The sequence below is a fragment of the Pelophylax lessonae genome (genome assembly GCF_965119305.1).
Source record: "Pelophylax lessonae genome assembly, chromosome: 5".
In the NCBI taxonomy this organism is placed as follows: Eukaryota; Metazoa; Chordata; class Amphibia; order Anura; family Ranidae; genus Pelophylax; species Pelophylax lessonae.
This window is the reverse complement of record NC_138772.1, coordinates 218,735,400-218,761,319: the sequence shown is the minus strand read 5'-3', so window position 1 is coordinate 218,761,319 and position 25,920 is coordinate 218,735,400. Positions and strand designations below refer to the sequence as shown.

The following is a 25,920-nucleotide window of genomic DNA, read 5'->3' as shown; positions in this document are numbered from 1 at the left end:
TGAACTTTCATTCAACCAGGTGTGTCAAAGGGGCTGAGGTTGTTCTTGGAATCAAGGTGTAGAACAGAGAAACCAAATTACCAAGCGGTTCCTTTGGGTGTAGTGCTACATAGGGATCTCTCCTTTAGCTGTCAGCATATGATATATCTGAAGGCAATCTATGCTCTTTACAATGTGTAATACAAATCATGACGTGAGAGAAGTACATTGTTTCCCATCAGCTTGAACATACGTAACGCATTGAAAGAATTTATGTTATGTGTTTACAGTAAGTGTTCTGTTTAATTACTAAGCTAAGCTTCAGAAACTTTAACCTGTTGTAATATATTCATCTTATAAAAGAAATACACTTCATTTTGTTTCACTCAAATGTCTCCTGCTACAGTAATGTCTGCCTGCTAGCCACAGACAGGTCAAATTAACCACTTGTCTACTTTGGTTTAGTTTTATACATGTCTAATTGGATAATAATCTATGAAGATGGTAAATGTCTCACAAAGTCTTGTGGATTTGCTGCAGGTCAGTGATCAATTCAATTAAAAGATACATAACGGTAAGATTTATTTAAATTAACTTTTAAAAGTTGGCAATGCTTCCAGTAATCCTTTATCATACTATTAGGAGGCTATAAAAAGAGCTTACATCATGGTGGCCAATACCACTGATCTCATCGCAGTTTAAATATCTGTACTGGGAATGATCTGGGCTGCAAGGGAGAATGTAGTGACATCTCTAGACACCTAAAGCTCAGGAAAAAATGAAAGAAAACTTGAGCTACTGAAATAACTACAAGAATAAAGGAGTTGTAAATGCAGAAGGTTTTTTATCTTAATGCAATCACTTTAACATATGCTTAAAGTGGAAGTAAACCCATTGATTTAACAGTTTAAAAAAACAGTTACATTTCCGGCCTCCTAGAAATGCTAACTGTCACATTGGTTGTGCTCTCAGCCAAACTGTCAAATCATCCAATGGCTGGTGTCATAACTGATCACATGTGCAGCATCATGAAAGTTGAAGAATAAACAGAGTCCAAGATGGCAGCTTCCTTGGCTGAAAATGATAGGAGGGTTTACTTCCACTTTAAGTATTTTCAAGTGCAAAAATTGTTCATGTTCTAACTGTAAAATTTACCTAAGATCAGAAATAATGTACATATTCTCACCGTACAATTCACCTAAACTTAGTTCTCCAAAGACTGCTTTCAAAGAGCAACTAAACTTAAAAAAGAGCAAAGAATAAAAAAAAAAAAATCTGATATTACCTAAAAGAGTTAATTAATTAATGAAGTCTGTCTACTACCTAGCCCAGGGATGGTCCAATCATCTGTGGAAAGGGATATGTGTAAGATAGCCAATAGGGTATGGGTTGGGCTGGCTACAATAAAGTGCACTCTGCTGGATGTAATGGGGTGCATTGTACCATGGGCTGAGTTTAATGGGGTGCAAAACGTAGTCTAGTAGGTATGGTGTGCATACTGCAGTAAGCACATGGTATTGGGCACAAGTTACAGGTCTACTGAGGTGAAATATGTAATGGGGTATGATATGTAATGGCAATAAAGAGGTGAAGTGTGCTGGATGTAATGGGGTCCAGTGTACTTGGTGTACTAGGATGCACTATACTGTGTGCAAGCTGTAATGGGTTTTAGAGTGAGGGCTCAAATTTGGTGAAGTGTTCAATTGAGTGCACAGTGCAGTGTGATGGGTGTTTAAGGTGCAGTGCAAGGTATGCTGTCTATACAAAGCAATTGTGGGGTAAGGTGAAAGTTTACCCCCAGTTCCATGTCCTTTATAACGGCATTCCACAATACATATGTTGTGCATCCAATGCTATCTGAGTATGTAGAACAGGAAAGTAAAAAAAAGTCCTGATCTGTATACTTGTGCCAGGTTAGTGACTAAAAGTAATAAAGCAAGAGGGCTGCATGATAGTTAGGCAGCTAACATTTTCAAAAAAAGAGGTCAACTATGTTAAGAATTGTTAGAATTGTAAAGATTTGATGATAAATATAGATGTCCCACCCCATCCACAATTTTTAGGTAAAGCCAATGTAATAACACATTCTAATTTGTATATAATCATTATAACCACTAATAACCAAATTGGTTAAGTGATTCAAATTTTAAAGGAGATGTACAGCCAAAGCTCATTTGGCTGTACATCTCCTATGGATCACAGGAGTGCAGTTTGTCATGTACTCCTGTGACCCGTTTTCACAGAGAGGAGGCTGAAGTCCTCTCTCTGCTGACGTCACAGAAGCCGGTCCAGGCACCGCGTCATCATGACCATGGAGTCGGGATCCACCAGGTGTCTGGACCGATACCCAACTCAGCCTCTTAGCAAGCCACTGAGAGCATGAGCCAGCTGCTCCCTGCCCCTCCACAGCTCAGCCCTCCAGTGAGTGAGGAGGGGGCAGGGGGAAGCTGTCAGAACCTGAGTGATCGGCGGTGTTTGATCGCTCGGTTCTCACTGTAGAGGCTCTGTGGGACAAAAAAGAAACACAAACTTCGCTCAAAGATTTGGAATCCTTACAAAAAAGCAATCTAAAACATATTTATGGCTGATGAATGAAAATTGCCGTAGAAGGAAAACTAGTTTCCCAAGGAAACTATCAAGCTGTTGATTACACAATAAGCACACTGTAGTACCATTTGATAGATATAACTCCCAGTATCCGTTCTTCTTAGGTATCTATAAAACTATTTAGTACAACCTTGAAAGTTGAATGCCATGAACAAGAAGACATATTTCATATTGCACACTTTCATTCACAAATATTTATACATACACAGAGCTGAAACGGACAAAGTGCAACTGTTCTTACAAATGTTTGGTGGTTTGCTTTAAAAAAAAAAAAGGAAAAAATAATTAAGAACCTTCTGACCCTGAAAAGCTGGCTTTTCTCATGCGTCACTACAAATATAAACTTGTCGCTCTCTTTCAGGATTTTCCTGTTAGCAACAGTAGCAGTAAAATGTCCCAAACAAACACGTTATCTTTTTAAGGAAGCCCCGCTAATAAGGAATTGACGTTCTTCCCCATAGATAAAAAAAAAAAAAGCATTTTGCTTTGCTTCCCATAAAGCAAAAGTTAATTCTGCAGTCTATGTGAGCATGGCATAAGAAAAGAAAATGCAACCTAGTATTTATACTGAATCTGTATTCTTCTATATTTATTACATAGCTATGTCTCCTCTGTTAAAGGAGTTGTAAAGTCATAAGGTTTTTTTTATCTTAATGCATTCTATGCATTAAGATAAAAAGCCTTCTGGGTGCAGCAGCTCCCCCTCAGCCCTCCTAATACTTACCTGAGGTCCCTCTCTGTCCAGTGATGTCCACGAGTATCTCAGCTGTCCAAGATTCCCCCTCCTGATTGAGAGACAAAGCAGCGGCACCATTGGTTGGCGCTGCTGTCAATCAAAATAAGCTAGCCAATCAGGAGAGAGAGGGGCGTGGCTGGGGCAGGGTACCATGCCTGAATTTATGGTAATGCAAGCTGCTTTCTGGGGGCACTCACCAGGAGGGAGGGGCCAGGATCACAGAAGAGGGGCCCGAGAAGAGAAGGACCTGGGCTGCCCTTTGCAAATCCACTGCAACTGAGCAGGTACGTATAACATGTTTGTTACTTTTATAGGAAAAAAAAAAAAAACGAGACTTTACAGTCATATTTACAGTTAAAGGGAGTATTTGTGATATTTGACCAATGCCCAGGTTTCACTAATATTTTCCTTTAGTTGTTTATGCAGACAATTTGAAGATTATAAAGTTATTTTAAGGGCTAAAAGTTATAATTCCTGTATTGCAAAAAAACACAGTTTAGCAAATACATTCTCTGAATCTCAATCTAAATGCAGGTACCCCAGAGGTGCAAGCACATAAAATTGTTGGATTGTGAATGGCATACCATATCTCTGAGTTGGAGAAAGATCAAGGACAGCCCAGAGTCTCAGGTTCATCAGGCACATAGATAAGAATTTGACCAATGTGCTGCCTTGTGTTAGGGAATGCTGTTTTGATAGGGTATCAGATGTTACAGATAGGGATGGGCAAACGATTTGGCCCCAACATGAGTTTGGGCTGATCATTTGCCTATTCGGCCGTTCGCCAAACACCCAAATTTGCAGTGTAGTAGCCCAGTGTTTGCCCCGGCAAACACCCTGCAATGAGTGTTGCACAATGCATTCTACTCCCTGATTGGGCAAAGCTTTCAGGTTCTACTTTTACAGAATAATAAATGTGCTCAATTGATTTGTTTTAGCCCAAATAGTTCTTGCAGTCATAGCTTTCCAGATCCTGGGAAGTTGTAGCTTCACTATTGGTAAACATCAAAAGATGATATCCTTATTCTCTGAGAACAGTGTAGATATTTTTCTATACTGTACACTGCACACTGGACAGTAATTGAAGCCCTGAGTCTTTCCTACCATTTTCCATCTTCCACCTACATAATTTTTCACTATTATGCCTATGTTTTTTGCTTATTCTTGTAGCCCTAATAAAAGGGGAGTGGTATTGCCCCCAAAACGTGTTGGCTGGTTTTATATGTCTTTTTATCAATTAAAATGATCTTTTATCCAAATTTGGTCTGATGCTCCTTGCTGTATTTCTATGGTATTCCTTCCATATTGGCTCCCTTTCCCCTTCGGTATAGTCTTTCTTTCCCCTACTCTTTCTCTATTATGTCCCTTTCCTGTCTCATACTCTGCCCACTAGTTTTTCTGTCATTGCAGTTGGTCTTTTTAGAAAGCCAATACCAATCCTGAACAATTCAAGCTGAACCTAAGATTTTAAAAAGCACAAGCAAAGCTTAGTTTCTGTGGAAAACCACATGCAAAAAACATAAGTTGATGCAGGGATACTGGCAACTGAATGTTTAACTGTATTCACATGTTTCCTTTTGCTAAAAAGATTGACTTTGGTCTTTACAATTTTCACCTTCTGAGCCTTTTTGTTGGTCCTTTTATATTAAGAATGGCCTTAATGATAAATAACATGGCTTGACATGGGTCAAGATTATCATTTATAGAAAAAGTCGCATATAATTTAAGCTGCGTTTATCTCTGGATATTCTTATTCTTGTCACCTGTGTTTTTCACTGATGGTTCCCTTGTTTTTGCATTTTTGTATCATATGTTTAAATCAATCAAAATACCATGAAAACGATTTGCTACTTTTGCTTATTGTTTATTTTTTTTTTTATTCATCAGCGCTAGTTACCTTCTTTCACTTTCCTTGCCTTAAGCTCAAGGTCATTCTGAACACCTTAGGCCTCTTACACACGATACTCCTGTTTGAGCATCTACTTTTTCCAGACATTTTTTCTTTGTATGTATTTGCGTGTATTTGCATGTATTCGTGCGTATTTGCGTGCATTGAGGCTTAAATTACTGACCAAAAATGCAGATTTTCCTATTTTGTTCTTACTGAAGAATGCACAGCGCTTGTTTACGCGCCTGTGTGCACAGGCACATTACAATTAATGGGCTGCATTTTAGCTTAGAAAAAAAAAAGCTGGACTGAGCTTTTTCAAGCTGCGAGATGCTCAAACAGGAGTTAAGAGGCCTTAAACCATGGGTGCTCAACCTGTGGCCTTCCAGTTGTTGCGAAACTGCAAGTCCAATCATGCATCTGCCTTTGGGAGTCATGATTGTAACTGTCAGCCTTGCAATGTATCATGGAACTTGTAGTTCTGAAACATCTGGAGGGCAACATGTTGAGCACCCATGTCTTAAACTTTCAGGACTATAAATGTGAATTTATTTAGCAAATGCTCCATTTGTGATTTACAAGAAAATCTATTTTAAATACATTTTTATATAAAATATTTTTTTTGATTTACTGTCAATTAAACAAAATTGCATTTGTTCCAATGCAGTAATGAGCTCTTGACATTAAACCTGATGTAAGGAACAAGTGAGCTGACACTAGAGTGGCAAAAAATAAGGAGCAGCTATGAGTTCTGTTCAGGCTATGTCAAAATTATTTTGATACCATGCTTAGACACGTGCAGCAAAAATTGCTTGCTTATTTATTCTTTTTAAAAAGTCATACTTTTTTACTCCTGTACTAATAATTTGTGGGGCAATTTTAACTGAAGATACTAGAACCAGAGAGTATACCAACAGAGTGGTAAACACGGTTTTGACCCATCCATAAAGACATTTGAAAATTTTATTTTTTAGCAAGATAATGTCCAAACTCATAGCAGAGCCATCTCTAGACAAGTGTTAAACACAAATTCAATGAACTTGCCTATTGAATCATCTCAGTTATTCCCAATTAAACATATGAGAAATATGATTCACAACTGAATGTTCAAGTGATGCATGAGTAGCACAACACTAATGGGGAAGCCATCAATTTTCAATCAGCACATAACAGAATTAAATATTCCTGCTACAAATAGAGGTCTCATTGAAGTCTACTCATTTAATCTAAGTACAATTCATTTATAATGATTAAAAACTCTGATTATTAGATCTTTCAATTTTCATATTTGCCATTACAGATAATGGAGGGAACAAAGACCAGCAAATAGTGAATAAGGAGAGAATTTGCTTCTCTGGTTGCAAACTCTCATTGATCTACTATCTAGATATTTTCACCAGAGTACAACCTATCCCTATATGTAACCATTACCTGGGATCAAGCCTGACGCCACTGCCCTGCCTCTCCACCTCATCCACTCAGAGAATACTTTGCATTAATTCACAAAATGCATAGCATTCTCTGAATAGTGCCTGTGCTGAGCGGCCGATCTCCTGTGTTAAGAATGCAGCAGACTAGCTGTTCATCATCAAACCCAAAAGCAAGTTGAAATCACTGGAATAACAGTGTCTACTTCAGTGATTTTCAGCTTCCAGGGGCAATGGTATATGCAAAGTTCCATTGCCCCAAGCTGGATGAATATAACTTTGCAGAAAATATTCATACATGGAATTCCTCTTTATGTTTATATTATATCCTGAATCTTCTAAACTACCTTTAACCTTACCATCATAGGTAATTGGTAAATTCAAACTAACCCGTAGCCATAAATTTCAAAATGCTATAATGGAAATAACTATCACAGTAGCACTGAAAATACTCCATTGTTAATTATTTTGTACCAAAACAATCCAATGCTACAAAAATATGGGTGGCAAAATGAAATGCATCAAATTATGCGCAAGAAAAACCTGTGCTTAAATGTCTACAAAAATAAATTAAAAATTAAAACACATTTGCGCTGTTCAAAAATGTTCAGCATTGAAGAATGGAAAATAAAACTGCCTACTACTACTTTAATGTTATCTTAGTTTGTTCGTGAACAGCAATAATTAATAAAGGTGTATTTTACTAGTCCTTATTCTAGCACTAAATATGTGTTATAATAATATAAATGTGTCTATTATATCTTTAATCCAAACGAAAGTTCAGTCACGTAAATAAAAATAACTGTTAACTATTTATGCAAACGTTTACATTCCTCAGTTCTCTGAGGAACAAAATGTTATTCAACCTGGAAGTTCTGGAATTCAAAGTATGGCTTTGTCTGCTAAAATGTGGCACTTAGTGTTTCCTAAACTGTAAGACAATAACACTTTGCTATACACTAATGCAACATTGGAGCTTTACCCATGAAGCACATACTCCATTTGTGGTTTAAACATAAAAAAAAAAAATAGATTTTATATTTATAAATAAACTATATGAAATTGCTTTACATATAGATTTACCACACAAAAAATTACAATATATTAAATAAATATAATAAATATAATAAATATATGTGAAAGTCCAGTAAAAATGAGTCCATAAAGTGAATACAAAAAGTGAATACAAAATAGTATGTGCAAAAACGTGCTCAGAGACTCTCAGTGCGAGGATAAAGTGCTGCGTGCCGGTGATCCTTGGGTTCTCACACTCTGTGCCCAGGGGTAAGGTAGCGCACTTACCGGAAGGTGTGGATTCCAATGGCGTACGCCAAAAGGAATCGAAAATGCTTTTGTCTGCTGCTCCTGTGTCTGGATAGGTGGGTGGACGATCTCCTTATGGATATGGATGAGCATTCAGCATGGAAGAAAGAAGGTAGAAGCTCCTCATAGCTCCTCATAGTGTAAAAAGGTTTTTCCTTTTATTAAACTTCAACTTCATAAAATCACATCAATCTTCATATACAGCATCCAAAGAACAAATCCACAATGACTGCAGTCATTTTGGGTCGACCTTGTTTGTTTCTTGCTGTGTCACCTACGTTTACATCTGGAGTGTTTTTACCACATTTGGAGTGCTTTTAAGTCTGCAGTACCGATCGGGGGTTTTTTATGGATTTGTTCTTTGGATGCTGTATATGAAGATTGATGTGATTTTATGAAGTTGAAGTTTAATAAAAGGAAAAACCTTTTTACACTATGAGGAGCTTCTACCTTCTTTCTTCCATGCTGAATGCTCATCCATATCCATAAGGAGATCGTCCACCCACCTATCCAGACACAGGAGCAGCAGACAAAAGCGTTTTCGATTCCTTTTGGCGTACGCCATTGGAATCCACACCTTCCGGTAAGTGCGCTACCTTACCCCTGGGCACAGAGTGTGAGAACCCAAGGATCACCGGCACGCAGCACTTTATCCTCGCACTGAGAGTCTCTGAGCACGTTTTTGCACATAATATTTTGTATTCACTTTTTGTATTCACTTTATGGACTCATTTTTACTGGACTTTCACATATATTTATTATATTTATTATATTTATTTAATATATTGTAATTTTTTGTGTGGTAAATCTATATGTAAAGCAATTTCATATAGTTTATTTATCACTCAAGCACGTGCACTTTTAGAGTCATCACGGTATCCCACAGTCATTATTTATTGATTATTTATTGCTTTATTATTTTGAACATTCAGCAATAAGGTATTACATGAGCATTGTTTACAAGATTGCACTTGCACTTTTATTTTATACTGTCACAGAATATTACCAGGGTAGCGCAGTCTTTTCTATATCCAATACTTACCCATGAGATCACTACTATAGTAGTGTTCTTGAATTACTTGCTGCTTCCCAATATACTATATAAAAAAAAAAAAATTCCTAGGCGCGAGTATATCACCGTTCTTCATTTTATATTTATAATTAAATTAAAACTGTTACACTAGAATGATTAGATGTCAATTAACAATAGGATAAAAACTGAAAAGGGTGCTCCCTTCCTGACATTAAGGTTTTAATAGGCATTTAAAGTGGTATAAAATGCAAAACAAAAAAATTTAATTTTTTGCAGCTTACTAATCATTAGATGTAATGGCTGTATTCGTTTTCTTTGTTTTGGGCGTTTTACCCTCTGTTTTCACCTGGTGATCTGTAAAACAATCTATGGAGCTGGCCAGAACTAGTTCTTGAGGGAGTCTATACCACATTTTCACAGCTCTTACTCTTACTCTTACTCTTACTGTGAAGAAGCCTTTCTGTATGTGAAGGTTAAACTTAAATCTGTTTTCCGTTTGATGTAATAAATGCCCCCGTGTCCTCTGTAAAGACCTGAAAGTGCATAACTCTGCACCAAGTTAACTATATGGGCCACTTATGTATTTACACATGGTGATCATATCCCCCCTTAATTGCCTCTACTGAAGAGAATAAATTAAGTTCAGCTAATCTTTGCTACAACAAAAATGTAAGCAATTGCTCAACAGCTTACCGACTCTTATCTTGTCTTCTGGAGTTTTTACAGCAGTATTAATTTGAGTGGCTGACTTTTCTATCCATTTACAAATCTAATTTTCTAAGCCTGTAGACTTTACCTTACACGTTAGCCAGTGTGGGGAACTGTGCCAAACAGAATTCAGTAGGAAAAAACGATGGTGCTGATGTAGCCAGACCAGAAATAAAGCGGGGTGGATGTGAGGGATGAAAGGGGAATAAACAGTTCAAAAGACCAACATTCAGAGGGACAAGGCAGCTTCCCTATGTAGGTCCTGACTTACCCTAATATATGAAAGCAGAAAAAAACAGAGGGCGCCTCTATATGAGTGTAGAGTAATTGGAGACAGCTATTAGGTAATGAATAAATATTGCACTCACATGTAATGGAGGAAATGTCAGCTTGCCATCTGTGGAGGTCTTGACATCTCTAGTAGTGATGTCGCGAACATAAAATTTTATGTTCGCAAACGGCGAACGCGAACTTCCGCAAATGTTCGCTAACCGGGCGAACCGCCATAGACTTCAATAGGCAGGCGAATTTTAAAACCCACAGGGACTCTTTCTGGCCACAATAGTAATGGAAAAGTTGTTTCAAGGGGACTAACGTCTGGACTGTGGCATGCCGGAGGGGGATCCATGGCAAAACTCCCATGGAAAATTACGTAGTTGACACAGAGTCTGGTTTTAGTCCATAAAGGGCATAAATCACCTAACATTCCTAAATTGTTTGGAATAACGTGCTTTAAAACATCCAGTGTGTGTATACGATCAGGTATGATGTTGTATCCATCAGGTAGTGTAAGGGTTACGCCCGCTTCACAGTGACAGACCAAACTCTGACAGACCAAACTCCCCATTTAACGCACCGCAAACAACCGCAAACAGACCAGAACCAACCAAAATGGGACAGGAACTGGGCTTTAAGGGTTAGGGTTAGGGTTATGTTTAGTGTTAGGGGATAGGGTTAGGGTTATGGTGAAATACTTAGGGTTAGAGTTAGTAACCTTACCCCTACGCCTCTAACCCTAACCCTCTAACCCTAAGCACTAAAAATAACCCTAACCCTAGCCCTAACCCTAATTCTAATTTTTTTTTCTGGTTCTGGACATGCTACAGAGCTGAAACTTCACAGGTACACCTTTTAGACCCCCCAGACACCAAATCACACAAAAAAAGTTCTTAAAAATTGTCATTTTTGATAGAGAGACAATTATTGGAAAAATTACACAGGTACACTTTTTAGACCCCCCAGACAATAAATCCAAAGACATTTTTTTTTCCAATAATTGGCTCTCTATCAAAAATTACAATTTTTAAGAACTTTTTTGTGTGATTTAGTGTCTGGGGGGGGGGTCTAAAAAGTGTACCTGTGAAGTTTCAGCTCTGTAGCCTGTCCAGAACCAGAAAAAAATATCATTTTTCAGTAGAGCAGGGATGGTGGGAACCCTCCTTTTACACCTATATGATCTTTCTTTTCTTGTTCTGGACATGCTACAGAGCTGAAACTTCACAGGTACACTTTTTAGACCCCCCCCCCCCGACACTAATCCAAAAAAAGTCATGCCTGCCTCCAAAAATGCCTGATAAATATATAGAAAAGAAATAAATAAAAGCAGACTGATATACCAGCCCTAAAAAGGGCTTTTTGGGGTGCTGTCAGGATGCTGTCCTTACAGCAGGAGTGGACACAGAACACTGGCCTAGCTAATGATTTCCCTATCAATTCAGCAGCAACAGCAGCCCTCTCCCTGCTCTAACTAACACTGCAGCTTCAGAATGAATCTAAGATGGATGCTGCCCTTGCTTTTTTATAGGAGGTGGGAGGGTCTGGGAGGGAGGGTATGCTGATTGGCTGGAATGTGTCTGCTGACTGTGAGGTACAGGGTCAAAGTTTGCTCAATGATGATGTATAGGAGGCGGACCGAACATCGCATAGGTTCGCCCGCCGAGGCGAACGCGAACATGCGAAGTTCGCCGGGAACTGTTCGCCGGCGAACAGTTCGGGACATATCTAATCTCTAGCAGAGATCGGCATTGCAAGCGGCTGGTGTTGTGCAAAGATCAGTTGGGATCTGTTTTTTTTTTTAACTGTGTTAAACGCTTTGGCAAAATCCAAGTATCCTATATCCAAAGACACTCCTTTAGCTGAATTTCTACCAACGTCGATTTCATAAATCTGGGTTGACTATTGCTTAAAATTTTATTTTCTAGCAAAAACTCTTCTATGGGCTCTTTCACACGGCTGTTCATCTTTTTGGCTCCGCTCCGGTCCTTTTTTTTGTTTTTCACAGAGCGGATAACACTTTTGTCATTCACTCCGTATGTCCGCATATCATCCCATCCGTTTGCGGATGATATACGGACATAATGTAAGTCTATGGGCTTTGCAGATGTCAGCGGATGACACCGCTGACATCCGATTTTGCTTCCTTTCTGTTTTTTTAACGGAGGGAAAATAGGGTTCTGTTCCATTCCAAAAAATGGAACAGAACTGAAAGGAAGAAAATTGGATGTCAGCGGATGGTCATCCGCTGACATCCGCCATGCCATTTACATACATTATGTCCGTAAATCATCAGCAAAAAATAGGATGATTTGCGGACATACGGAGCGCCCGTGTGAAAGGGCCCTTTATTAAAAGTGTTCTTTTAATAAACTCTTCGGTATCTCCTGAACTAAGCAAGTTAAACCAGTGTGTAGTTACATGGTAAAGACTTTTATCCCTTTTTAAATAGACACAGCATTGAGGTTACGCTAATCCAGTGGTACCATGCCAGTCATTAAAGAGTCTTAGCCAATCAATACTGTATATTATTCTGAAATTCCCTCTTTCCAGCATGTGTGAATGGGATCCCAATTTGTCTAAACTACTTCACAGAAAGCAATATTTCCACGTGAAAATGGAGTGAGTGCTCTATATCTTTCTTTGAGGTTGTAAAAGTAAAATTGTGGCAATTGTATTTATTGCCCTATAGGAGGTAGGAATGAAAGGGATGCTTCCAGATGAAGCAGGCCTAGACTGTGGACAATCTTGGGAAAATGCTAAATACTGTTGTATCATAAGTCTACAGGAGATTATAAAGGACTTGACGTGATTTCATCTTTATGCTTTCTCCTGTTAGATGATATTTAGTTGCTGCATAAACTCAGACTTCTCAAACATTGAAGATTGATAGCAACTATAAAATGCACACACTTTATATGGCATGTATAGTAACTATTTTACAGACAGCATAGGGCTATAGACATACAACTGAATCAAATTATGTGGAGTATTTATTTAATTAAAAAATAGACTTTACTGTTGATCACAGACACTAGAAACAAGGTTGGATGAACAGGCTCAATCCAACTGCCCTTAGGCTGAGCTGGATAGTGCATCTCTAAACATTCTCTAAGCATGAACAGTGGCATCAAGCAACTGTGTGTGCTTGGCTTATGCAGAAGGGTGGGGGGCTATATTACAGATACTTTAGAAACTAAATTATCAGTGGGAAACCAATAGCAACTAGGGAAGGATTCCTAACATGTGTGATTGGTATTACACCGATTAGCCTCAGATGGCAGTGTCTGTGGAAATACTATAGGCATTAGACTGTCACTAGAACCAGTAAGAATCAAAGATCACGGACTTTATTAGCACCACAACAACTAATTAGATAAAATATTCCATTGTATTAATACAACAATTAAAAACATTGTAAATAAAAAATAGCAATTAGCCAATAATGCACCCTATTAACATTGAGAGGTAAACCCATTGGTAAACCCAACTTCTAATCAGATTGAATAGATGCCTAACAAATGCAGTACTCCATAGAGTATCACCATCTCCTCAAATACTGGGTCAACATGTTTCACGTTGCCACCACTTCTTCAGGAGCAAGATTGGTGAGAAGTTACCAGTGGGTAACTCTCAATGTTAATAGTGTACAATAATAGTCTAAAGGCTATTTTTTATTTACAAAGTTTTGAATTGTTATAGCAATAAAATAGTACATTTTATCAAACTAGTTGTGTTGTGGTGCCTGCCTAAAAAGAACCATTAAAAAACTACAAAAATGGGAGAGAGTCATATAACGTCTATGGACACCATTAATGTAATAAGGCAGGGGTTGTTAGGTGTGTTGGATTTCACAGTTCGGCCATTCTTCCTAAAGAATGAGGGTGTAGGATAACACTCAGAAACAAGATTAAACATGAAACATTTAAACACCTATATTTTAAAAGTAAGCGTATATGAACACAAAGTTGTTCAGACAAGAGATGGCAATCCTCTGATCCAGCCTTTTTCTTATATGTTTGTTGGCAGCTTTAGACAATATTAGATGTTCTAGGAAGGACACAAATGAACAGGTGATAAAACTTTGTCCAATTTCTATTGTTTCCCTCATAATGGAGAGCACCTCCTCCTTACAGTTTAGCCTCAACATGCATGTTCCTGTTAATGGATGAAGTGAACCAAGAAATTCTGAGGCATTACCAGAGCTTTCTGTCCCATTATAATGGCGCAAGAAACTGTTGGGAGTGGCATGAGCCACACTGACTAAGCAGAAATAAAGAAAGTTTCAGAAATAAATCAGATGGAAAAAATTGTGTAACACCACTGATTTTTTGTTACTCTTAATTATCTTGCAATGTGTAAAAAAATGAGAAGCGATGCATTTACCTTCTTTACCTGTACAACTTCAAAATAGCCTGCTGTTCTGTACAATCAGATACATTTTTTTTTTTTTTTTTTTATGATTAATCAGCCTTGTCTCATCGGAGACAGCAATTTAATTTGTCTACAAACAAATAGTAGCACACAAAGAAAAAGGAGGCAAAAAGGGGGGTCTGAACTTCAAAGCTAGGTATCCCCCTCCCCCCCCCCCCAAAAAAAAAAATGTGTCCAAAAGTGAGAGAGTAATGGGAAGGAGGCGGAAAAGCAGAACGTCCCCTTTTGGGTGAAGTTCTGTTTTAAGGGTAATTTACATGACACACACCAAAAACTCCAGGCAAAGGCTCTGCACTGTGCAACGCAACAAAGCTGACAGAATTGCTGTGTATTAGGTTGAACAAAACTCTGTTGTAACATACTATGCATATCTTTGGGCAGAGTAATAATAAATCAGCAACTTGAACCAGTCTCTGATGATTACGAATGCACCATGAAAAAAAACACTTTTTTTAAGGGCAATAACCCTAACATACCATTGTTGCAGTATAGATACTGACAATCTCGATTTTACCCCACAAAAATGCTCAAGGCTAAATGGATCTTTTTGATAGAAAGTTACAATATTTTAATACAATTACTATTTTGTATGGGAGAGTATTTAAAAGCAATACAACACAATTTTAAGCAATAGCTTAACAGCTTACCGGCTCTGTTATCTTGTCTTCAGGAGATTTTACAGCAGCATTAATTGGAGGGGCTGGTCTTGGAGGTGGAGGTGCTCTACGTTTCTTCACCTCTGTTCTATCACCAATGCCAGAAATATTGCTCAGTGACAATGATGCCCCCAGAGCAAGAGAACGTGAATTTACAGATGGGGAACTTGGGGCAGTTGAAAAGCCCTGCAAAATATATAAAGGACAACATGATTAGTAAGGTACCTATAAAAGTTTCCATCAAAAGATTAAATCTGGATCTTAATTGATGTCAAGGATAGTAAAATATGCCATATTTGATGCCAAAAACAGAAAATTATGCCAACTCAACTGCCAACTATGAAATGGTGTTGATGATATCAGAAACTGGTGCAAAGTCAGCTTTTATTGTGCAATCTAGCAATTCTAGTAAGTAAATTAAAATAATGCACTAGGCCCATATTTTCAAAAGTGCAGTTGTACTCTGCAAGAGCAGTTGCTCCAGAGATTAGTAAATGAGCAAAAACTATGCTGACTTCCATCATCCAATCACGTGGAAGCAAAAATGCATTCTTTTTTTATTTTCCTTGAACATGATTGGGTACTTTTTTGCAAACGGAAGCTTTATCTCATTTACTAAGTTCTGGAGCAACTGCACCAGCAGAATATTTTTAACCATGCTAGAGATATCTGCAGTATGTATTATATAAAACAAACAATTGCCTAATTTTTTAATATTTTGTGAAAACACAAATTGCACATTTGCAGCCTGTTAAGCTTTAACGTCACCAGTATGTGAAAACAATAAATCAGGGGGCTTTTTGCTTACTTTGAGATTTTGAACTCAGATTGTAGGAAACTATTTTCAGCTTGTATGATATTACGCTAAAACTAACAAAATTTAGATGTAATGCAAGTGAGCAACAGATGTAAATGTACACCAAGCAATGATGTGGGTCTTCAGCTAAAGTGTGTGTAAAGGAAACACTTTTTTGTTTTAGTTTTGTATGGACAGGTTTGACTCCTGTTAGCTTTACATTGCTGTTTGTGTATCCATAGTGACCCCTCTAAATGTTCTGGGGATAACTGTCACCAAGACAAAAAATAAGGGGAATTTCAAAATGTAAGAGTTGTCAACAGAGCAAGAAGAAATTGTCCAATTGGGGCGGATGTTCGGGTAACAACTGTCTAGGAAAGGGATTTCCCTCCCTCACTTGGTGATTTTCAATCTTATTTCCTTGTTGTGTCTCCAAGGAAAGGGAAAGTTCCCCAGTGGGACACACAAAGCAAAAAATAAAATCATAGGAATTTTAACTATTTTCCACTCTATCCACAACCAAAAATGAAGTTTTGTCAATACATAAACTTTAAACAAATAGAATGTTTTTAAACATCACATGGCATGGCTAGAAATCTAGAGGTCTCATGGGCTCTAGCAAAAGAAACCCTCAGATGTCAATGGCAATGTCAATGCTGATTTCTTTGGTCCCTAGGCCTTGGATTGTTTGCATGACACATATACTGTATAGCAAAAAAACAAAGCAGAAGTGTAGGCCAGTGGCCTACTAGTCATCAAGGATCCAAGCATTGCTGACAAAGGTCACAGTAATAGTGATAATAAATATTTGCTGATTTGCCCTTACCCTTAACAAAATAAAAATGTTAAAAAGCTGGAAACGTTTAGCTAAAGTTTGTTTTATGAGGTCAAATGGTTGAATAATTATGTGATTGTTATATTTGACATGTATCCTATTGATTCACTTGGATTCTAAACTTAGGTCAACTTTAAAGAACTGCTGTGCTGCCCAAACAAAAATGAAACAAATGGCATAGCTAATTATTGTACCTACATCAATACGATGCATCCATTTATTTGGCCAGCTAGTACAATGCTTGACAGTTTTACCAGTCAAGCTCTGTTCTTATAAGTGTGTTTACCTAAGCACATACTGTATGTTACTAAGCCAAACAATAATAAGTATGTAAAGTGCTGGTGAAAATTCTCACACAACTAGACAATTGCTCTTGAGCTGCTTTCAAAGTAACTTTAAAATCATGATAAATGCTTTAAATGAATCAACTTTTTTTTGGAAAGACATTGTCACAAAAAGCAATATATGACTATTAACTATTTCAGCCTTCTACATTTAAAGTAAAAAAACTAACTGTTAAATATATAAAATAAACCTAATCCTAACCCTACATGACTAAACAATTTTATTAATCAGACGTAAAGTACCAGTGTCTGACATGCATTATATTCTACATAAAAGTACTTGGAAAAAAATATTTGTAATATAAACTTGGGCTAGTAGGCCTGTTACCTCCGTAAACCCTTTTTTGGTTATATCATGGATGATACCCAATACACATTCTTTGCTCAAATCCTTTACTTTACTAAAGAATGTTTATTTTTTTCTATTCCAGGACTTTTTAAAACTGTTCTGTTTGTTTCTTAGATCCCCCCCCCCCCCAAACTTAAAGGATATTAAAGGCTCATGTTTTGTTTAAAAAAAAAACAACCATGTCATACGTACCTGCTCTGTGCAGTGGTTTTGCACACAGCACCCCTGATCCGCCTCTTCTTGGGTCCCCCGCAGGTGCTCCTAGCTCCAACCCCTTGCCACGTGCCCCCATAGCAAGTCACTTGCTATGGGGAGACTTGTGCCTGCTCACTCCCGACCCACCTTTCTGTGTCCATAAGGCTGGCCATACATTTTTAATTCTCTTGTACAAATTTTCTTTTAGATTTACCTTAAACTATGTAGTGCAAGGGCCTGCCTTGTTGCATACAATTTAAAGTTGTTTAGTTTCGACCTCATATTATGTTTTTTGGTAAATCTAAAGGAAAATTGTACAAGAAAATTGAAAATGTATGGCCAGCCTAAGACACAAAGAGTGTGGCTCAGCCCCGGCTCCTGCTCCTTCCACACTGGCTGTGGTTGACAATGGCTCCTTCTGCTGTGTCTCAGCCTATGAGGAGGGAGAAACCCAGGAGAACTTCTGCTCTTGTGCACATCGCTGGGTTGAAATGGGGCTTAGGTGAGTATTAGGGGGGCTGAGGGGGGATACTGCGCACAGAAAGTTTTTTACCTTCATGCAAAGAAAGCCGTTACAAGCACTTTAAGCTGGCCAAACACTCTTAGAGCAGGAGGGAGGAAGGGTGTAGGTAACCATGCAGGCTCTGCTCGTGTAGGCTAGTCACTGCATGAGCAGAAGGCAAGATGTGAGTTATCTATTGACAGCTCATGTCTCATACGATAGGTTACACCTAGCGAAAATCTGCAGCAGTTTTCTATATGGAAAACTTTCTTAAAACGTCTGTTAATTAGGGGCAGACCTGCATTAGTATCTTTTTCACTCTGAAATAGAAACAAGCATGGGTGGCACAGACTGACTGGAAACAGGTTTATATGCTTTACTATTGCGTTGCAAACCACTCCTGACAGTTTTGCAGCTTATAATGGCACAGGAAATCTAATTTATTTCCTGGTGTATATTTATTTATTTATAATTTTTTTAAACATTATTTTTTCATAGGGGTTTGTATCTGATCAGTGGAGATTATATCCCGTCCTGCCTAGGCAACTGTGCAGAAGTAGATCATTGCTGACAGTGTTCTATAGCAGAGTGCAATCAGATCATTATAGAAGTAAACTTGTGCCTGCAGAACAAGATGGACAGAGCTAAAACAGCTCTATTCTAGCCTCCATACTAAATAAAAGTGATCACTTGTGATGTCACTACGCTCCTGCAGAAGCAGTCTGTTTACTTTTACAGCATGCTTCTATTAGTCGAGAAAAAAGCTTAATGTCCTCTAGTGTAAAATTTGCAGTGGTTTTCTGTGACTGGGGATGCAGAACTGCAGGTGGCACATACAGCATGCCACAGAAGTGAATGCCTATGTGCACTTGTACTTGTGTAATACCCATATGATGTGTATCTCAAATGCAAAACATATCATACTCATATGAGCAGGTGACACAAACAAACATAGGGATTTACATGAGTACAATTGCATACAGCATTCGCTTTTATGTCCGACTTAACATTCCACCTGTGGCTCCCCAGATGTGGGAAAATGTCACAAATTTTTCACTGGAGGATATCTGCACCTGCAAATGTCAGGGTGCATGAGCCCAAAAGCAAGGACAGGCATTAATTAGGTGGTACTAATGCAACAGAGGAACTAATGCATTCATTGCATTCATCAGCAGATCCTTGGACCTGGATAAAAACCTGCCCAGTTTGTTGTTGAATATGGAGGCAAGGGTGTCCATGTTCAGCATCCCCCCAAGTATAACACAGTTTCTGCAACACCACTGGGTGCACAGATCATTCTCTGAGTTCAAGAACTACTGAAGAAAAAGATCTGCCTGCTAACTGTTCATGATGTACAAGGCTAACATCGCTGAAATACATTGTTCTATCTAGGACAGATTCTCTACATCTTTTGTCGCTGTGAGACTTCTTGTTCCTCCATTGTGATTGATGTTCACCACTGCCATGGTGTTATTTGACTGACCCTGAAGTGGATGATTTAACACGTCAGAGATACTGCCAGATTGCCTGAAGCTGCAGGATGTTGGTTTGTAGGCATGATTCCAAGTCCCTTACTCCAACAGAGTTGTGAGGATTGCCCCCCAGTCCAGGTTGACATCCATCATCAGAATCCTCCAAAACACCTGGATAAATGTCAGGGCCAGATTAAAAAGCCACCAGGGCTGGGACAGTTTCAAATAAATCAGTAAGTGTACAGATACAGAACTAAGGAATACCCTGGTCCAGTAAGTGCCCAGGATCAGTCCTTGATATTCCAAATAAGGGGTTGGAATTAGCAAAGACTTTTGAAGTTCAAGATCCATGAGAACCTCTGGAAAATCAGGTACATACTAACCTTCAGAGTCCTTGCTGACTGTTGCTTCAAGAGGAGGTCATCCAGATACCCTACAATTGGAATACCTCAAGAGCACAAGAGGGCCAACACTGAAGCCAGCACCTTTGTGAACACCCGAAGTGCACAGGCTGATTGGAAGGGCCATAAACTAGAAAAAGTGCTCCACCGCAAAGAGCAGGAATTGCTATTGTGCTGAAAAGATGGGTACATGTAATTAGACATCCTTTATTTCCACTGAGGCTAGAAGTCAGGAGGCCAGAATTGTTAGACAGAAAAGTAAGATTTTAAAGCTTTGGGGTCCTTAATGGGGAAAATGCCCTCCTTGGCCTTGAGAATAGTAAACAGGTTAGAGTAAAATCTCTGAAAGTATTCCACAGCAAAGACTAGGACAATCCCTTTGTTTCAAGAGTCCAAAGAGTGTACAATAGAGATCATCCAGGCATTGAGGAGACAATGGAAGATTGGAAGTGATAAAGCAATGAGGAGGCAGAGAACAAAACTTGCGCCTTAAACCCTGGGGCAACATCTTTTACACCTAAGAGTTGGGTATATATGACACCCAAGCAACCGCAAAGGCCATCAGACATCCCCCCACTTTGTAAAATGGTAGCGAGTCTTCATGCCAAGGAGGGCTTGTCGGTGGATTTTGCAGACTTTCAATGCCAGATCTTGTGGGTGGAAGAATGAAAAAAATCAAGCTTGGGGGGTCTAAATTTGGAACTAGAAGGCATAGTGAAGCAAAAGGCATGCGTCTGGGAAGTTTCAAGGTGGGTGACTTGCAGATCTACTTTTTAGGCTACTTCCTCTGAGGAAGGTGAGTACCTATTCTCTCACTAGCATCTTTAAAGATGGCATCCAATGTTAACCCAAAGAGACGTTGCATGTTAGTTCCACAGTCCAGCACTTCAGCTACAGAGCCCTGCGCAAGTTCACTGACAGGTGACCAATACAAGACAGACAGAGAGAAGCTTTCAACCATCACAATTACATTTTAAAGCCAAAGACATCATCTGGTCCATGTGATTAATGGTCTCTGGGTTAATGTCAGCATTGTTCAAATCACTCTTAAGGGATTTAATCCATTCAGAAATGGTCTGACATAAAATAATCACAGCCAGAACCAGGTGCAGGACAAAGTATGACAGATAGAACATGGCTCTATGAAGAGCTTCTATTCTGATCAGTGGGGTCTTTAAAGGAAGGAACACCCTCTACTAGAATAGTAAGCACCTTGTTATGACAAGAGATGACCAGATCCACAGCTAGACCAAACAGTGACAAACTCCTCATTAGGAGGGTATAAAGCCAAGAAGCATTTTGGTCATGCAAAAACCCTATCAGTGTGCTTCAAATCTTCATTATGAAACAACTTGAAAAGAGGGTGTAAAGGTAACATTTTGAAGGCCTTAGGGAGCCTGTAAGTACCAAGGGTAGACACAGCACTGGTAGAAGCAACAAGCCGATTATCCAGTTTTAGGGTGTAGTGTACCAGATTAATATGGGCACCATATTAATAAGGGCAGGAAGAGGTCACTTTCAATTTATCAATAACATAAGAAGACTCTGGCTTTTTGGTGAACCGCACCACAGATAGTGATTTGAGTGACTCAGTATCAGGGTGTCCACAGCTAAAGGTTCAAAAGCTTCCAAGGCTACAGGCAAATCTGTGGTCAGTGTTAGAGACTAGTTGGGCAGTCTGCAACATACAGTTTTTTATGACTGTAGTAAAAACCTTGAAGAGGGGAAGTAGGCCCAGCAAATCTGTCAGGGCCAGTGAAAAATCCCAGGAAAGAGAGAGACTCCAACACTAACAGATAAAATGACTCCTAGCTACAGGCATGCTGTAGGCAGACCCTGACCTGTTAGTGGGCGTTGTGCCAAACTGTATCCTCTGTGTCTAAAGCAGGGTATACACGGACTGAAACTTGGCTGATTCACCTGGAACCGGATGACTTATGGTCTGTGTGCACTACTGTTTTATCGACCAGCTTCTGTGGAATAATCATGCTGGAGAAACAGCATTCAATCAGTGCTTTCAGCAAATGACACATTCTCACAGAATTAGGTCTTTAGAAACAGAGCAAGAGCAGAGAAAATGCCAACAGCTCTTGACCTCAAAAGCACTTTGCTGCTAACTTACCTAGAACCACTTCGCTAAGTTCTTAAGTAGGGTCAGAGCCTAAGGGTCACTTCTGGATGTATCTTGCAATGTCTTATCAAATGGACACTGGACGCAATAAGACCAAATGTCAAGACTGGGGATGACTGCACTGGACTGCTGCAAGAAATAAAGGCTCTTTTCTCCATCAGCATGCTCCTTGCACTTTAGCACAACAGATTGCTTTCTTGTGCTGATTCTCCACCTCATAGTCTGAGTTCTGCTGTACAGGGACTGCAAGAGACTGATACCAAGTCCAATTTAGGTACTCCTACTGCTTGCTTTAAAAATTACATTTAAGGTTGTATTCATGAATACAGAGCTGCATTCAACTGTGTATTTTATATCTTCCTGGAGTTCAGCTTTAGGAATATATGAAACAAGTGCCAAAAATAATATGAATGCTAGAAAAAGATGAAGTTCTCAGGTATACCAAATCAGCCTTGGCTGCAATTATAATCAGATCTCCCTACACAAAAAGCTGTATCTCCGGGGATCATCATAATGATTATATAATTGCACCAAATCATTACAGTAAAAGTCAGGGTTGTGGTTATTAGCTAGATGTAAATACATTTGTCAGGAAAGCTAAGAGGAAATATCTTGTACCCAATAACTTGCAAGTGAGGTATGTATAGAATACTTAAGATGTTCTCCATTCCGTTCAAGAATATTTTTCTAATTTAAAGTGTTACTAAACCCACAACAGTAAAATCAGTGTGTATATCCAGTAAAGCAAACTTGTTATATTCACTGTGGAAAAGGCTGTTTGATCATGTCTGCTCTGTTCCTCACCTTATACCAGTGTCTCCAACTCATTTTCGGATACTACAGAGGCCAGGGGAAAAGCTGCACATACTCAGTTTGGTGTGTATTGGTAGAGAGTTTCTTATTTTTCTTGGGAGAGTGCATGTGATCAGCACTGGGCAGATCAGCACTGTCCAGACATGGGGTCAGGGGTCCTGCAGTCTTATAGGACAGTGAGAGCAAAATTAAAACTCCTCCTACAAGCTTTAACCAGACACTGATACAAGTCACAAGACTGCTATGTACTGCTGGTGAGAAAAGATATTTAGCAGTTTATATTTACTAAAACTATTGCATTTTCATGTTCTTTGTACTGTGGGAGACCAGATAAAGTGAATGCAGGTTCCTGGGTTTAGTAACACAAACCCAGATAGCAAGGATAACGTGCCAAATATTTGTGGTAGTATTGAACTTTAAGTCTGTTAACTTGCTGCACATTTTCACTGGTAAATTATACACTTGCAGAGCACTTTGAGCACAAGTTCTAGTTGACAATTTTCCAATTTGTAGCAAATTTGCGTGCCAAGCCTCTAAAAGGAGAAAAGTTGCAGTGGCTATTCTACAGCAAGAGCTCTTCAAGTCTACAGCATGAAAATTAGCCACAGTGACCCCTGTGGTGGGATAACTATTGCACAATATAACTGAACCAGAACTTGCAGCAAACTTGCCAAATATTTGCAAAGAAAGTTTATCTGGAGTCATGCAATGCACACTTGCTACAATTGTGCAACAAAAATGTGAAGCCAGGTAAGTTAGTCTACCAATAGCTTAGCAAGTTATTTCCAACTTGCAGCACAATTGCTTGCTATCTGGGAAGTTAGATCGTGCAAAAAATGATGCTCAAAGAATGTATTCTTTAACCACTTAAGGACAGAGCCTATTTTTGACACTTTTTGTTTACAAGCTAAAATCAGTATTTTTTTGCTAGAAAACTACTTAGAACCCCCAAACATTATATACATTTTTTTTGCAAAGACTATGGAGAATAAAATGGCGGTCATTGCAATATTATTTGCACAGCGGTCTTTCAAACGCAATTTTTTTGGAAAAATTACGAAAAATCACATTTCACTGCATATAAAAAAACTAGACAGTAAAGTCAGCCAATTTTTTTGTATATTGTGAAAGATGATGCCATGCTGAGTAAATAGATACCCAGCATGTTACAGTTTAAAACTGCGCACACCCGCGGAATGGCGACAAATTATGATCAATAAAAATCTCCATAGGCGACACTTTAAAATTTTTTAACGGTTACCAGTTTAGAGTTAGAGTGTAGCTCTTTTTTTTTTTAATTATTGCTCATGCTCTGGCGATCGCGGCGATACCTCACATGTGTGGTTTGAACAGCGATTTCATTTGCGGTGTGACTTCCGTATACGATTTCTTTCGTGCACGAGCTCACGGCGACGGGGGCGGCTAAAATTTTTATTTTTTTTTCCTATTTATTTTATTATTTTTTTAAATTTTAACACAGAATTAAAAAAAAAAAAAATCTGATTACTTTTATTGCTGTCACAAGCAATGTAAACATCCCTTGTGACAGCAATATGCAGTGACAGGTACTCTTTATGGAGGGATCGGGGGTGTAAAAGACCCTAGACCCCTCCACTACACTTCCATGTATTCAAAACGTCAAAAACTGCATTTTTGAATACAGTCACTTTTTTAATCTGCCGCCTTTAGCAGCCGAGTAATGTGACGTTATGGACGGCGCCTCCGGGTTACGTCATCGGAGACCCGATCCAAACTGGCTTGGATCGGCACTCCATGCAGCCAGTGGACATGCCGGCTGGTTGCTCGGGTCTCCCGGTGGGACAGGAGACCCGGGCAGAGCCACGGAAGGCGGTGGGAGGAGGGGGGACTTCCGGTCCTGCTTGCCGGGGTAACGATCGAGCGGCTCCCGAACCGCATCGGTCATTACTGCCGGAAAGCCAACTGCCAGCTCTAAAAACGGTTCCCGGTATGATGCCTCTAGCTAGAGGCATCATCCCGGTATAACCACGCAAAATCAGTCGATGTTTATTCACGTGATTTTGCGTGAAGTGGTTAAGGCTCCATTCACACCTGAGCCTATTGTTTTCAGGCCTTTATTTGGGTTTTTCAGGCGTTTTTTGTCAGGCACTTTTTCAGGGTTTTTTTGGGCTTTTTTTAAGGCATTTTTTGCAGGTGTTTGGAGGCAGGCATTGATATCCAATGAAAATGCCTGTAATCTGCCAAAAAAGAAGCTCATGTACTTTTTTTGAGCTTCAGGTGTTTTGCTTCAGGCGACAAAACGCTCAGATGTGAACAGGGTCCATTGAAATGAATGGGATTTGGTCTGTTGGGCGTTTTGAGACTTTAGAGATGAGTGTTTTACAAGCTGAAAAACGCTCAGGTGTGAACAGGGCCTAAGTGTTTAGTAAACTTTTTTAATACACTTTATTGAATAGTGCATTTAAAACACTGTGCACGGTTATAATTACACATCTTTACTGTATTGTTACTGTATATAGTTACATAGCCCTAACTGAAGTGTGAAGGGTTACAAATCATGTCAGGTTTTATTTATGTATGTGTCCCCATTAGGGAAAGTTACTCTCTTTGTTGTTGTGGTGATGGATATTCAAAACTTTGAAGGGCTTAAAAACCAGAAGATTTGCCTTAAAGTCAGGGGTGGCTTCAAGGTGGATTATGCCTAATTCTTACATGTCCTAGATATTCCAAGGACAAGAAAAAAATACATTTTTTTGTGTGTTTTAGCTCCCATATTCTCCACAATGGGTATGCAGATGCAAATATGTCCCTAGGAGAAAAATACAAATGGACAGCTAGATAAACAACTGCCTTAAACTGAAACTTTTGGATGGACTGACCCTTTAACAATTTGTTATAACTGCACAAAGTGATTGTATTTGATGTGATCAGTGATTTTAGATGATGAGGTTAAAAATATGTTATGTAAAAAAGAGGATTTTTAAGAACACGGTGCTGCAGAAGTATGTTAATATCGGCAGGCAGTATCTTCTCTTGGCA

The 25,920-nt window shown here is 38.9% G+C and overlaps 1 protein-coding gene across 1 annotated transcript in view; it reads right to left on the bottom strand.

The window, feature by feature from the left end:
• Nucleotides 1-25,920, bottom strand: part of COBL (cordon-bleu WH2 repeat protein) — a 390,271-nt gene that overhangs the window by 206,674 nt on the left and 157,677 nt on the right. The window contains exon 7 of the mRNA XM_082258067.1: nt 15,056-15,250. Within this exon, the coding sequence (XP_082114193.1) occupies nt 15,056-15,250 (195 nt within the window). The remainder of the gene's footprint in view (nt 1-15,055; nt 15,251-25,920) is intronic.